The following is a 15,220-nucleotide window of genomic DNA, read 5'->3' on the forward strand; positions in this document are numbered from 1 at the left end:
TATGACCCATGTGTGATGACTCACTTGACTTGGACCAAGATGGGTAGAGATCCTTTTTCTTAGAGGCAGATCTGGATGGGGATCTGTCCTTATGTCTATATGGTCATGTCCCCTATTCTCATGAGAGGGTTTCTCATGCTTAAGAGTTTTAGCCTCTGCTCCAGAGCTCATGCTTGGAGAAGTCCTGCTCACAGTCTGAGGGTGTCTCTCCCTAGCCTGGATCCGAATGAGGCCTCATGACCTGCTCCCATGGAGCGCTTGTCTTTCACTAGTTTGGAGAGGGAAGGAACAGCAGCTAATGCCCTGGGTGAGGTGATAAAGGCCGTGCTGGTGTTTTTTTGCGGATGGAGGAGACACAATTCTCATACCCTGGGACTCTTGGCATAGTTCTTCTCTACATGGAGAAGCTTCACGGGGCAGGGAAAACTAAGCTCACTATACTAACTGTAAAACAACACTAGAATATTAAATCTAAACTAAAAAAAAAAATTACTAAAACTATTTACAAATTGTTTTTACTGATATTAGAATAGGAAGATTGAAGTGGACACAGAATTTTTGTTCAGGCCAGGAGGTGGTAAGAAGGAACTCAAGAGATGTTTGCCCTGCCCTTTATATCCTTACTTCAGAGCATGAGGAGGACAACTACACATGTGTGGACCAATGGACTTATGAAAGTTCTCCAGACTCAGGCATGTGGTATGCATGCATACTCATCCGTACAATACACAAAGGGACCATCCCTCGAGAAGAACCAGTCCTTCATGGACAGGTCAACTCTCATCCAATATTGCATCTAGCCAGTTATGCAATGATATATCGTGCTGGCAATGCGGTAGGGATTCCTTCTCAACCCAGTACAGAACTGGTTTGCCATCTGAACCATGAGTTTCGATTTCTTATTTGCCTACCTCACAAGTATATAATAAAGATTTTAAAATTAGCAAATGTTTGGACTAGTTTCTGATGAGATGCTATAAGAAAGCTAAGTATTACTATTACTCTTATTGTATACTTTTTGCTTGCACAGATACAAAGGCTATTAGTGGAAATAAACGGTCCAGCACTTAAAAAAAAACAAAACAAAACAAGAGATCCCAGGTACAGTATTTGACTCCATGTCCTCCTATGCAGACTTTCTTTGACAAACACTTAGCCCTAGTCTACACTGGTTGGCGGATGGGGGGAATCGATCTAAGTTACGCAACTTCAGCTATGTGAATAACGTAGCTGAAGTAGACGTATTTAGATCGACTTACCGTGGTGTCTTCAGTACGCTGGAGTACAGGAGTTGATGGGAGAGCGCTCGGGGGTTGATTTATCGCGTATAGACTAGATGCGAGAAATCGATCCCCGCTGGATTGATTGCTGCCCGCTGATCTGGCAGGTAGTGAAAACATACCCTTAGCAGGTGCCACAACAAAGTTAGGATTTTTAGTGGATACTAAGGGAGATAGGTGCCCAAATCCCACTGAAAGTTAGTGGTTGTTGGGTGTCTAACTCCTGTAGGCCCCTTTGAAAATCCACCCCTGCAAAGAATTTTGAATCAAACTCTCTCTCTGAAGTTTTACATGGTGTTATTGTGCATAGCAACAGAAAGACACATGGCTCTTCTGCTTTCTTCAAAAAGAAAATTATCTGTGAATACTAGCTGCAGATCTAAGTAAAACTAATGCTCAGTGTCCCATAAAATTGGAGATTGAGTAAGTGACACATGCCAGAGCAAGTTAACATTATGGGTCTGTGCAACTGCTCACTTTAACCAATACATCCATGACACAAAGGTACCTTCACTTTCTCTGGTTGGTGCACATCCAAAGTAAAGGATTTAAAAACTGAACAAAATACAGCAGCTAAAGGGTTTTCTGTAGGCCATATGACTGGCAGGAGTATTTGTCATTAAAATGTTGGTGGTCCACTTAATTTCTGCATGATCAAAGTCCTTAAAATGTAACTTTCTTTTAGCTGTGCAGAGCTATGTTTATTTGCAGCTTTGTTCTGTTTATTCTGACTAAAGGGAGATATCCAGCCTGCTTTGGATCAGCTAGTCTGCTGTTAAACCTGCGTGACTGGTGTTTAGATGAGGGCTGACTTGTTCTCTGCAGAAGCTGGAACAAGTTATGCAAAAAGAACATGCTGATGACTATGAAGTTATGACAACATGAAAAAAGAAAAGGCATAATTATTAGAGCTGTGCAAGTAACTGTTTTTTTTTCTTTTTTGCTTATGATCTGAAAAATCAAAAAAGTCATTTTGGGTCAACTTGAAACTGAATTTTTTCAGAAGTTCTGGCAAAATGAAAGGTAAAAAAATTTGTTTCAAGGTGGTTTGGCATTTGTAACTGTTTTTCTTTTCTAAAAAATAAATGCAAAGCAACTCCCTTGTAAATCTAGCCTGAAAAAGCAAAAAACATTTTGTTTCAGCAATGGCATAATGAACCATTTTAATATTTCTATTTTTTTTCCCCACTGAAAAAATTTGCCAAAATTGACACAAATTTGTGAAATGTTGCGGTCAACCTGAATCTGCATTTTTCGGTAAAAAAACTTTTTACCTAGCTCTAATCCTAATTAAAAAAATATCTTGCTCAGGATGACTAGCATTAATTATTCAAAAACCATAAATTGCTGCTACTCAATGCGGCTGTATTTCAGTGATGGATAATGTGATCCTTGTGTGCAACTTTCAATATGGATTTGTAAATCACTTTGGCTGAAAGGATGCTGTATAAAATACACTCCTATACAGTTGCAAGGTATTATTACTATGCATCATACTAGACAGACCCTCAAAATTGCCTCTATTACACATTGCCCTCTTATACTGGGGTATGGGTACCACTACTCTATAACTCTTTACATCCCAATTTTGTACCCACAACCTGAGTGCAACTCCACTGGACATTGATTACTGGAGATATGCTCGTTTGACTAAGGCTGAATTTGGTCCTAAATGTTTATTTTCAACTGTTTGGGTATAAAACCGGCATGCAAAATGTATACTGTACCAGTTCCTCTACTGTTTCTCAATTCATCAATGTGTAACAGAGAACTCTAGAAAGCTGTTCCATTGAATCACCTTGGGGCAGAAAGTCAGCTGTTGTGAATTGTCACAGCTCCATTGACTTAAGTGAAGCTAGGACAATTACACCAGCTGAAGATCAGCCCTTTGCATTTATATAGCATACCCCATCCCAAAGGAAAGTGCTTTGCAAACCAGTATTCAAAATCCCACACAGGGACCACACTGGAATTACTTCTATTTACACTAGGGCTCAGGTTGACTTTCAGGATTTATATATAAAACACTGACACTGTCTTTACTGCCTTATTACTGTTAATATTGCAGACCAACAATTTTTAGTAAGACCACTGAAGATCCTACATGAGCTGTGAAGCAATTAAAAAAAAGACATTGAATTTCTTAGGCAATCCCAGTGTTACGTCTATTAAATTCCTTTATAATACAAAGTACTCACACATTTGTAAATGCCTACATACCTGTAAATGCCCTCTACTAGGATGAGAATTTTTTTCCATGCTCTGCGACTTCGAGGCTGCCCATATGCTATTGCATCCCTCAGTAATTTCTCTAGGCTCTGCATGTCTTTATTTAAAAATAAAAGAAAGGAAGAAAACCAAGTATTAACATAAGGGGCTTTAAAAGGAAGTTTAAAGTTCTTTCTGGCCACTATTTTTTTTAATAAGAAATCGACAGTTAGAGAAATGTCTCCTAAATGCACACTTCTGTTGTACAAAGGCTACATGCCTAATATTTGATTTAATTTGCCTGAATTTAATCTTGTGATAATATAACCAGAAGAGCTTTCTGCAACTATGCACCTCAACGGAGAAAAAGTTTTCCTTTAACCATTAGAAACTCTCAGCTTCTCTATCTGAAAATAAAACTGAAACACGTTTGTCAGCTCCTGATTTTAACTGTCTATAATTCTTTAATTGGACTGAAGAAATGCACAGCATCCGGAAGCTGTAGTATAGTGAGCTTCACAGGGGGAGATTTTCAAACAAGCCTAAGGGATTTAAGAGCACAAGCCCTACTGAAAGTCAATGACACATGAAAATTTTCCCCTACAAGTGCAAGTTTGTTGTAATAAAATCTACAGGCCAAATCCTTAATTAATATAAATCACCTTAGCTTCCTTGACTCCTATGGCGGACACTGACGGACAAAACCTGAGGATCTAGTCCTGTAGTTTTCTGATTATTACAATTAGGGACAAAAGAGGAGATTAAGTAGACAAAAAGATTATAATTTGTATGTATTTTGCTTCCCTCCACCAGCACTGTCCCCTTTCACTAAGGGCACGTCTACACTTACAGTGCTGCAGCTGACTTGATGCTCTATGCTGATGAACAGAAGCTCTCCCGTCAGCATAAAAAAACACCCCTGCGAGTGGCAGAAGCTCCGTTGGCGGGAGAAGCTCTCCCGCCGACACAGTGCTGTGCACACTAGCACTTATGCCGGTGTCATTTATGTCGCTCGGGGGGTGGAATATTCACATCCCTGAGTGACATAAATTATGCCGACATAAGTGGTGGCGTAGTCATAGCTTTAGGCTTCAAATCTGAGGAGAGCGGAATCAATTACATAATTTTAAAACGCAAAAGTAATCACAATGGCAATACACTTGTAACAAAAAAAAAGTTAAGAGCGTTATATACAATAATTCAGGCTACAGGATCATGACGAGAAATACATTTTAGAAGAGTAAATAGTATTGTGGTCATACTCTGCTGTGTTTAGCACAGTCATTAAAAACTGACATTTCACTGGTAACAAAGCAGAACAGCTGAAAAGATATTTCATTATGATCAACACAGGCAAATGCCACAGAACTTTATGTTTATTTCATTTGAAATTCATTTAGCAGAATAGAGACTCGTTAAGCCTACTTCAGTTAAGCGGCTTTGGGTCAGTTCCAGCAAGAAGAGGAATCTTGTCCTTTACAAGAAAGATGGGGAGTGGGAAAAGATTAACGAGAGAGAGAGAGAGAGAGAGAGAGAGAGAAAATATGCGAACGGGTACAAATGCCCTGAAGGGACTCTGCTTCTTAGCCAAAAAGACACTGTTTGGCATTGATGAGGCTTTCCTTTGAAAGAAGCCTGAAGTCGTGTTAGAAACTTTGCTGCTCCCTCAGGCATTGGTTATGGACAATATGATGCCAATTAGATACTTTTTAAAAAGTAGAATGGCAGATGCCCAAGTACAAAAGAAAAAGAAAAGAACGTACAAAGCTTAGGGCAGTACCAAAATTTGGCTCCAAATTGATAATTTACTGAAATCTGACCAATATTTGGGTTTGGATGAAACCTCTTTGAAGCTTTCAGAGTAACAGCCGTGTTAGTCTGTATTCGCAAAAAGAAAAGGAGTACTTGTAGCACCTTAGAGACTAACCAATTTATTTGAGCGTAAGCTTTCATGAGCTACCAATGTAATATATGCCATCATGTGCCAGCAATGCCCCTCTGCCACGTACATTGGGCAAACTGGACAGTCTCTATGTAAAAGAGTAAATGGACACAAATCAGATGTCAAGAATTATAACATTCATAAACCAGTCGGAGAACACTTCAATCTCTCTGGTCACTCGATTTCTGATCTCAAAGTGACTATCCTTCAACAAAAAAACTTTGAAAACAGACTCCAAGGAGAGACTGCTGAATTGGAATTAATTTGCAAATTGGATACAATTAACTTAGGCTTGAATAGAGACTGGGAATGGTTGATTCATTATAAAAAGTAACCTATTTCCCCTTGTTTATTATTCTCCCCCCCCGCCCCCTTACCCCCCGTTCCTCAGATGTTCTTGTTAAACCCTGGATTTGTGCTGGAAATGGCCCACCTTGATTATCATACACATTGTAAGGAGAGGGATCACTTTACATAAGCTATTACCAACAGGAGAGTGAGTTGGGGGGTGGGGGGGGGAGAAAACCTGGATTTGTGCTGGAAATGGCCCACCTTGATTATCATACACATTGTAAGGAGAGTGATCACTTTAGATAAGCTATTACCAGCAGGAGAGTAGGGTGGGGGGAGAAAAAACCTTTTGTAGTGATAAACACCCATTTTTTCATGGTTTGTGTGTATAAAAACATCTTCTGTGTTTTCCACAGTATGCATCCGATGAAGTGAGCTGTAGCTCACGAAAGCTTATGCTCAAATAAATTGGTTAGTCTCTAAGGTGCCACAAGTACTCCTTTTCTCTTTGAAGCTGGTTACTTCCTGCAGTTTGTGAGAATCTGGAAGTGCACATTCCAAAATGCCTCAAGACAGCACCCTGCATGGCATTTGGAGATGTGTAGTTCCAATTTCCTGACGGCTGCCAGAACTAGGATTGAGTTGGTGGTAGATACATGAGGGATGGGTCTGTATCTACTTCATTTGGCTGAACCCTTTTCCTCTACCACTCTACTGTGATTAGACATCCATATTCCTGGATCAGGTCACCTCCAAGTTTGGGTGGGAAATTTGATTTCAGATTGTGAACTGGGATCTGATCTGAATTTCATAGGTGGCCTTTTCCACTAAGAAAGGGGTCAAGCAGAATGTTAGATCTGAATACCTTTGAATTTGGGTGTTTGAAACGTAGAGCTAGATCTCAATTCTGCAAGTCAGGCTCAATGCTCTGTGTCACGTTCACCAAGCATTCTGGAGTGCTTGAAGCCCATGAGCACAATGCAGTTTGGAGTGCCTTAGAATTCAGTGACCATTGTAGAAGCAGTGGGCGGCCCTAGAGCGTTTCGGCCCTGCACTCTCCATTGAAGTGATTTGATAGTTTTACACCCATGAAAACAGTCCTGTGTGTCTGTGTTTGCAGGTCGGTGGCTGGGAGTAGATAATGATACCTTACAAACACGGCTGGCATGTTTTATATTAACTAATGCCACATTTTCAGCAATAAATCTTGAATGCGGTGTTATTCTTTTAGCATTACGACATCTAATCTTGATCTTTATATTTCTAAGAAAATACAACCCTTCCACTTTACGAAGATGCACCTTCCGTCTATACCAATGTATTTTAAACTATGCAGAGTAAATGAACCGTATTTGTCACCTTGTCCTTACACCAGCTTGAACTGTGGACCCTTACTCAGTACGTACTCTATGAGTAGTCCCATTGACTCAATAGCGAAAGGTATTATCCAGCATTACTAAGTATATCCCGCTCTAGCCTTTAGCAAAGTTGGCACTTCCTCATGAACTCTGATGTACACTGAGCTGAGAGTGGTTTGTCAATTTATAAGGTATGACATACTTCTTATAAACTGAACGTTTTTTATTTCGCCGTTCAAGAGGAGTTGGAGAAAACCAAATTACATTCGGAATGTAGTGGTACCATTAGTACCTTCTTTGCCACTATGAAAGATCCCTGTGGGTCCCCTCAATGCAGCCAATCACTGGCTGTATTTGCTGCCCTCTAAATGGAGGTTAGAGATAATACAAGGTTCTTCAACATAAAGAGCAAGAGGTTAATGAAACAAATTGACCCAGTGTTAGGAGAGGAGTACGAATCAGATGGATCTCGGAAAAGATTATTCAGCCCCCCCCAGTCTTGTCTTTTGCAGGCCCCAAAGAAGATGAATTGCTTCACTTAAAAACAAAACCTTCCATTAGTCAGAGGTGGTTAGTAAAGGCAAGACAATAAAATAATACTCCAATAATGAGAGTAACTGTTGCTAGTGCAACCTGATGTTAGTTTCTCAGGAACATTCCTGTCCTACTACTTTGAACCAATAGGTGGTCCAATCTGCAAAGCCCAGGGCATCTGTATAGACAGAACACATCTGCTACTGCAAATATTCAAGGAAGAAACAAACCTGTTGTTTCCCTTTGTGGATTTGTGGCTCTGTCTCTGGGCACTGGCCATTTCACTACCACGTCTCCAACATGACCAATCCCCCCCCCTCCACTTTCTAGCATGATCCCAATACAATGCTGCTCCATGGCACAAAGAAGGATTGCAGTCTCCCTGTATGGAATATCCCTTGGCTTGCAGTCTCACACAGAAAAACTATGTTTTCTTGAGTCTTTTGAAGGTCTTGCATACCAGCGGAGAGCGTTCCCAATTTGCCACTTAGGGTGCAGGCAAATTGTGGTAACAGTTGCTCACCCGGCTGAGTTCTTAGATTGTGATTGTTGCCCCGTGGGGAATAATACAATGTGTAGACAGCACAGTTGTCCACTAGATGGCAATCAAGTAAATAAATTCTCCTGATGTTTCTAAACTGATTTGCTTAGCAGCTATTCAGAGCACTCATTTGAAGCCCCACCAGAACAGCCAAGTGCTTTGCATATTTAGTAAGTGGAAGTTTTTATTCCATTCTGCCTTATCCTATATCCAAACAAACCAAATCATTTAAGCTGAGGGGGGAGCAAAGACTTTCTCAAGGCTGGTGTCTGACTATCATTAGCATTTGTGAGGTAAAAGGACTCCAAGTGGGGCTAACAGATACGTAACTGGCTGCAGGACATCAGCCTGACAACAAGGGGGCAGATTTTCAAAGACACAGAGGGGAACTTAGGCACCCAATTCCGAAAGAAAAATCAACGGGGGTTGGCCTGATGCCTCTTTGTGCCTTTGAAAATCTCCCCCAAAGTATACAGGTTCTTTTGGTTTAGGAACCTATGTTGTTAAACTGGACTAGTGCTGGAATCTGTCTTTGGAAAAGGCCGTTTCCCCAAGCTCATGAGCTGGAGTTAAGGTTGGAAGGTCTGGTTGTCCTAACACTCACGGGGTTCGAGGGGGAGTGCGGAGAAGAGGGTTAGCAATCACTTGGGTGTGTCCGCTCTAGTGAAGAGGTTGATTGCAGAGTTAGGGGAGATTCTTTCTAAAGCCTTGATCCTGCCAACCCTCACACTTGTGCTCAACTTTGCTCAACACATGTGAGTAATCCCTCTCAAGTCAAAGTTAAGCACTAGCATAAATGCTTGCAGAATCAGGGCTTAATCTATGTACCCCACACCTGTCACTGCAGTTGTAAGTCTATTTCAGAGTGTGGGAGGCTGTGAAGAAAAAAAAAACATTTAGTTGCCCTGTATTTTAGAATGTTTGTTTACTGCATCATAGCATTGAAGGAGCTTATGTTTTAATCTTCTTACGCCTGCAAGCCTTTAGTCCATAAAGGTGTTACATGTGGAAATGAATTTAATTGCCCCCTTTTCCTCTGCATCTGTTTAGGACATAGTGATCCAGAAGCGGGGGTCGGGGGTGAGTCTAATACTGCCACCTTCAAAAACAGAACAGTTGCCACACGGACTATGGTTCCCCACACTGATCCACGCAAAAGTTGATAGGCGCTTTGGGTGCACAAGGTTGGAACTTTTTAGAGAGCAGGGCCTTTTGAGGGCATTTGCTCACCCCTATGGCCTCACCTGTGGATGTGTAAGATGATGGAGCCCCAGTTGCCATTCGTTTCCTGCTGTTATATCTAATCTATGGTTAGGGCTTGGCTACACTTGCGAGTTACAGAGCAATAAAGGAGCCCTGGGCACACTAGCTCACTACCTGCCCACACTGGCAAGGCACGTAGAGCGCTCTGACTCCGTGGCTACAGCGCTGCTGGTACTCCACCTCGGCGAGTGGAATAACATTTGCTGTACCTTGGCTACAATGCCCGGGCGTCAGTGTGAACGAAGTGTTGCATTACTGTGCTCTGATTGGCCTCTGGAAACATCCCATAATCCCCTTAAGTCAAGTGGCCACTCTTGTCATTGTTTTTGAATTGGCTGTAGGAATGCGGCTGTGACCTTTGAAAGCTCTGTTTCTGACAGCCGGCTGCTTATCTGCTCCGAGGCAAAGCAACCATTAGTGTGGAATGCTGTGCATGAGAGAGAGAGGTGGGGGAGTGAGAGGGGTCTACTGCTGTCTGAACTCACAAGACAGCATGCTGACATTCTCTCAGCCTCTCAAAAACCCACTCTCTCTCCCCCGACATATCCACAACACACTCCCTGTCATGCTCCACCCCCCCCATTTGAAAAGCACATTGCAGTCACTTGGATGCTGGGATAGCTGCCCATAATGCAATGCTCCCAATGCTACTGCAAGTGCTGCAAATGTGACCACGCCAGTTCGCTTGAAGCTGTCAGTGTGGACAGACTGCAGCGCTTTCCCTACTGTGCTCTATGAAGGCTGGTTTAACTCAAAGAGCTCTACATCTGCAAGTGTAGCCATGCCCCAAGGCTGTGAGACAGTGGCAAAAGGAGGAGGTGAGGAGTGTGGGGCCATGCAGGCAATCAGAACCACAGTTACTGTGGTAAGTAACCATTTTATCTTCTTTGAGTGTAGTTTGCATGGATCCCCACTGGTGGCAATTAACAAGCACTCCCCAGGCGCTGAGGAGGTGATCTATAATTTATTTAATTTATGTCTTGCCTTATGTCTTGTCTACACATGGAGATATTCCAGAAAAGATAAAGTGGATTAAGCTAAACAGAAACTGTTTAGGATCTTTAGGTGCTATGTCAAAGGAAAGAATAATAAACATTAGGATGGCTTTCCTGAACTGAGCTTCTGATCTAGAGACTGAGTCTCTCCCTATAGGTTAGGATGGAACTCTAGGTGGCAGCTTTACACAAAGCATTGTTGGAGACTTTTCAGGTAAAAGTAAAACCTTGTCAGTTCATAACTATGTGGGGCTGAAACTTGGAACACGTTAATCAAATCCTGGTACACTTTATAAATAACCCCCAGACCACCCCCAAAAAGACACAGGCAAAAAGGAAAAAAGGGAAAAAGCCAAAAAGGAAAAAACTTTTGTGTTCTCTACCTCCTACACTATAGTTTTCTATTTCCCCTCCCTCCAATTTCTCTCTCTAACGCACACATTTTGCGATTTTAAAATTTATCACCTTAATATTTTCCTACCTCTCTCTCTTGCACTTTCCTGCATCCCAGCTATATCTCAACACACAGAGCCTGGAAATTTTGCCAGACACCTAATAGCCACAGTTCCCAGAATCTTCCTGGGGGCTGCATTTTTTTGCACCAGGCTCTAACTAGTAGTTGTCTGATAAATATAAAATCTCCCCAGACTAGCTCTGGCTCCTGCAAGGGAGAACTAGTATTCTCCCTTCCCATTTTCACCTCCCACACAATATCCTCTAGGATTCTGCAGTGGAGCTCTACTTCTTCTGCAGCTTTCTCCCTCCAGCTTTCCGGCTGCTGCAAAGGAGTCTCTCTTTCCTGGAGATGCTGTCTTGCCCCAGAGTCTTCCTCATGAATGAATAATTCTAGTGCCCATCTTTGCTTCTGCTTGTAGTTCCCCAAAGCAGTGCCAAAGAGAAAATTGATTGTCAGATGTTTGTCAACGTAACTACTGCCCGTAGGGTTCTGAATAGCAGTTTTCACTTGGCTGAGGGCTGTGAGCTCTGGGACAGCTTTAAGTAGCAAAGTCCTTGGAGTCCACCCCCAGACAGCATTGCATTATTTACCCTTGGTTGGTACTTGGAAGGTGAACTTACAACCATAAGGGCTAGTACTCTTCTCTCTCCCCCCCCCCAAAAGCATTGATTCTGTGACAGTTAAGGGTGCTCACTCAAGAACACTTCCTGCTCACACTTGGCAAGTCACATGGATTTTTCAAGTGGGTGAGTGCAGACACAGCATGGCAGAAAGAAGATATACCAGAAAGTTACCAGGTTTAGAGTAGCAGCTGTGTTAGTCTGTATCCGCAAAAAGAAAAGGAGGACTTGTGGCACCTTAGAGACTAACCCATTTATTTGAGCCTAAGCTTTCGTGAGCTCACGAGAGCTATGTGTTAGTCTCTAAGGTGCCACAAGTCCTCCCTTTCTTTTTGCAGAAAGTTACCACAATCTTTTTTCTGTGACAATGTCTGCGTGTGTCATAAGAAAACAGGAATTGCCAGACTGGATCAGATCCATAGGCCGTCTAGCCCAGTATCCTGGCTCTCTGACAGTGGCCAGCACCAGATGCTTCAAAGGAAGGTTCAAGAAACTCCACAGTAGGTTGCGGGGGGGGGGGGTAATGGGCCTCCAGATGAAGGTCTCGTCCTGATCTCTAATTGTTAGAGGCTGGCTTATATCCTGAAGCATGAAGTTTTATATCCCTTCCAAAATTTATGTTAGTATCAACTATTATACCTCTGGATATTCTTGTTAGCCACTGCAATGGAACATGTCCCCCTCAACTTTTCATACTGGGGCTACTGCTGGTAGGCTAGTAGTACTGGTAAGAAACCAGATAAAGACAAGGCTCCATCCAATGGTTTCTGGAGATTTTAACGAGGTATCAGTTACACCTGTTATAGGACTGGACCAGAGGCACCACCGGTGGGAATTTTCCAATTCTCTAGGTTGTGCGTATGTGTCTGAAAATAAGTCTGTAAATTAAAATAGAAGGGGAAGGGATGGTGTAGCATCAGCCAAAAGTTTGCAAGTCATCCACACATGTCTTGTGATGCATTTAAATCCAGCCAGATTTGGAGTCTCTCTCACCCTCTCTCTTGTTGTGACATTTAGATTTCACTTTGTCAGAATTACTCCATCTGAGTTTTGAAAGCATTTTATACTTCTTTAATTGTGGAATTAGAGAGAAAACATGGCTTTGTCAATAGACAGGATCTTTTGGATGCCTCCTACTATTTTATTTGGGGGAGGAGGGGGATCAATGTCCTAGCTTGCTGCACTATTTGTACAATGCTAATCTTGATGGATAGGGTGGTTACTGAATACACCTTGCACATGTTTTCCCTATAGTAATTCAGGAAGTATGTGGCTCAGAAAACTTTCTGTTGATTCATGAAAGCGTAGTGTAAGTATGCCCCTTCATTCTGATAACCATTTCCAGCAGCCAACAAAAACATAACAGCAACACACTATTCGCCCCTTGCCCTTCTCTCCAATGTATCTCGTATACACGTACAGTCAGAGAAGTCAGAGTAAAAGTAAATGAGATCTAAACAGTTTAATCAAGGCTGTTACACTCCACGTAAAAGGAGAATGAACTAGACAGTGGGGAGCAGTCACTTTCTCCAACGATTAACAACACCTTCCTCATTCCCATTTAGGCACGCTTTGAAAATGTCATTCACAAGGCTGCCAACCAATCTGGTTTTGTTCTGGCAACAAACAATACAGAAAGAATGTTTTCGTCACTAGTTGAGTATTATGTGGCACAAAGGTCTTTGACTTTTCATACTATGTTTACAATGCTGTAATACCAGGTTAAACGCTATGCTGGTGAAACTGGCGCAGCTCCAGGGGAACGGTGCCAGTTTACATCAGCAGAGAATTTGACTCCATTCTCATGTTTAATAAGTGACTTTTTTATTGTGCCGTGTTATGACCCATTGCTGTTTGCCTTCCCGGCTGATCTTATCTTTAGAGCTCTCACAACTTCTTATCTGGATTCAATTCTGCTCTTTGCCCCCTCCTTACCATGGATGGGGACCAGCAGAAGGTCCTTGACATGGTGACATCCTCCAACTGAGGGCAAGTACCAGACCCCTTTCAGAGGGCTGTTTGCTCCCCTCATCAGCCATGACACAAACCAATTCCTATTCCCTGCAGGGAATGAGTATCACCTACCTCCTGCTGAGGTTGTGGGAAAGTGATTTAAAAAAAAAAAGACAAAATCACTTTACAATTTTAGAGTCAAATTAATGCTCATGAAATCCTCTGCACAGACTGTACCAGATGCAGTTTCCTGTTTATACAATACAACACAGGGAAGCTTCCCCATATACCCAGCAATGTGACTCGGACAACGGGTAGATCAGTTGACCTATTTCCACTAAATGTGAGAATGAAAGCACAAGTCTAACATTTGGCTTACGTGTGGCCATGAGCTTAGCAGTTCAAACATCAAGGCCCTGACCCAGCAAAGCACTTAAGCATATGCGTAAGTGTAAACAAATGAGTAGTTTCATTACAGTCAATCGGACTATTCATATACTTCAAGCTATGCACATGCTTAAGAGCTTTGCAGTTTTGAAGCGGAAGGCTGGTATGTCTAGACAAACTGGAACAATAGGTTTAAATACGTGAAAAAGACTAAGTTTCTGAGGCAGTTAAATGAAGAACAATTTAGATTACTAAAGGCTTGTCCATACATAAAATATTACAGCGCCACAACTGTGCTGCAGTAGCGGTTCAGTGTAAACACTACCTACACCAAAGGAAGGGCTTCTCCAATCAGTGTAGGTAATCCACTTCCCAAGAACTGGTAGTTAGGTCGACTGAAGGATTCTTCTGTCGACCTACTACTGTCTACACTGGGGGTTAGGTCAGTATATCTACATCTCTCAAGGGTGTCGATTTTTTATACCCCTGAGAGACATAGCTAAACCGTTGTAAATTCCTAGTATAGTGTGGATCTCTTGGGCAAGGCATTCCCTGTATACACATAACAAATGTAAGGATGTTGGAGTAGCCAGCTACAATGCTACTGTCCTCTGACACAGTCCATTTTGCAAAGTAGATAGCACCTAAACATATTTTTAAAATGATGTCAAAGCCCTGGACACGCTATTTTTAAAATTCACTTAAGTCCCATTTACAAAGCAAACCACAACTTGCTACAAGACAACTGCATCCCAAATGGATTTACAGTGTAGACGGGGCCTTCACAAAGGGGATTCTGTCTGTCCGGCTGGACGTGTGCCAGTTGGCTGCCACACTGTCCAGCCATGCTGCATTTCAGTAATGTGCCAAATGTACCGCTGTGGAAGCCGCTTGGATGAAGAAGTATTCCATATGTGTAAAACTACTATTAATAGTTATTGGATGGCGAAAGTCAGTTGGCAGGTAGGTTCTGGATTTGATTTATGAAATCTGTTCACAAGAACACTCCAAAATAGCAGCTTTATAGCAAGGGTATTTAATCTATATGGCTTCCTATGCGGGGGTGGGTTGGGGGTTGAAGATCAGAAACTTAAAGTACACAGAGTTTTACAAAATGTTCCCACTGCTTCACGATGAAAAGGGTCCTCTAGGTACAATTCAGGTTAAGGTCCAGGCAGAATGGGGTTAACTGAGAAACTATATATAATGCTTCAAAAGGTTCCCACCGTTTCATAATGATAAGCATTGTCTTACTGTAATTCTGGTTAAGGCGATAAGGCTCAAAATGGTTAAACTAGCCAGCTTTTAAAGAAAACTAGACTGGCTTTGGCAAATCAGATCCGTAATCTAGGGAACAATGGGTTACATAGAAAGAACCTGATGAGCTTTCA

At 42.0% G+C, this 15,220-nt stretch overlaps 1 protein-coding gene across 2 annotated transcripts in view; it reads right to left on the bottom strand.

Annotated features, from left to right (window-relative positions):
• The window catches only part of SPTLC3 (serine palmitoyltransferase long chain base subunit 3), a 131,776-nt gene that overhangs the window by 35,702 nt on the left and 80,854 nt on the right, over positions 1–15,220 (bottom strand). For both annotated transcript variants that reach the window (XM_084623555.1, XM_084623556.1), the window contains exon 7: positions 3,501–3,606. In XM_084623555.1, coding sequence (XP_084479681.1) covers positions 3,501–3,606 — 106 coding nt within the window. The remainder of the gene's footprint in view (positions 1–3,500; positions 3,607–15,220) is intronic.

This window comes from Lepidochelys olivacea (assembly GCF_965140295.1).
Source record: "Lepidochelys olivacea isolate rLepOli2 genome assembly, chromosome: 3".
NCBI lineage: Eukaryota > Metazoa > Chordata > Testudines > Cheloniidae > Lepidochelys > Lepidochelys olivacea.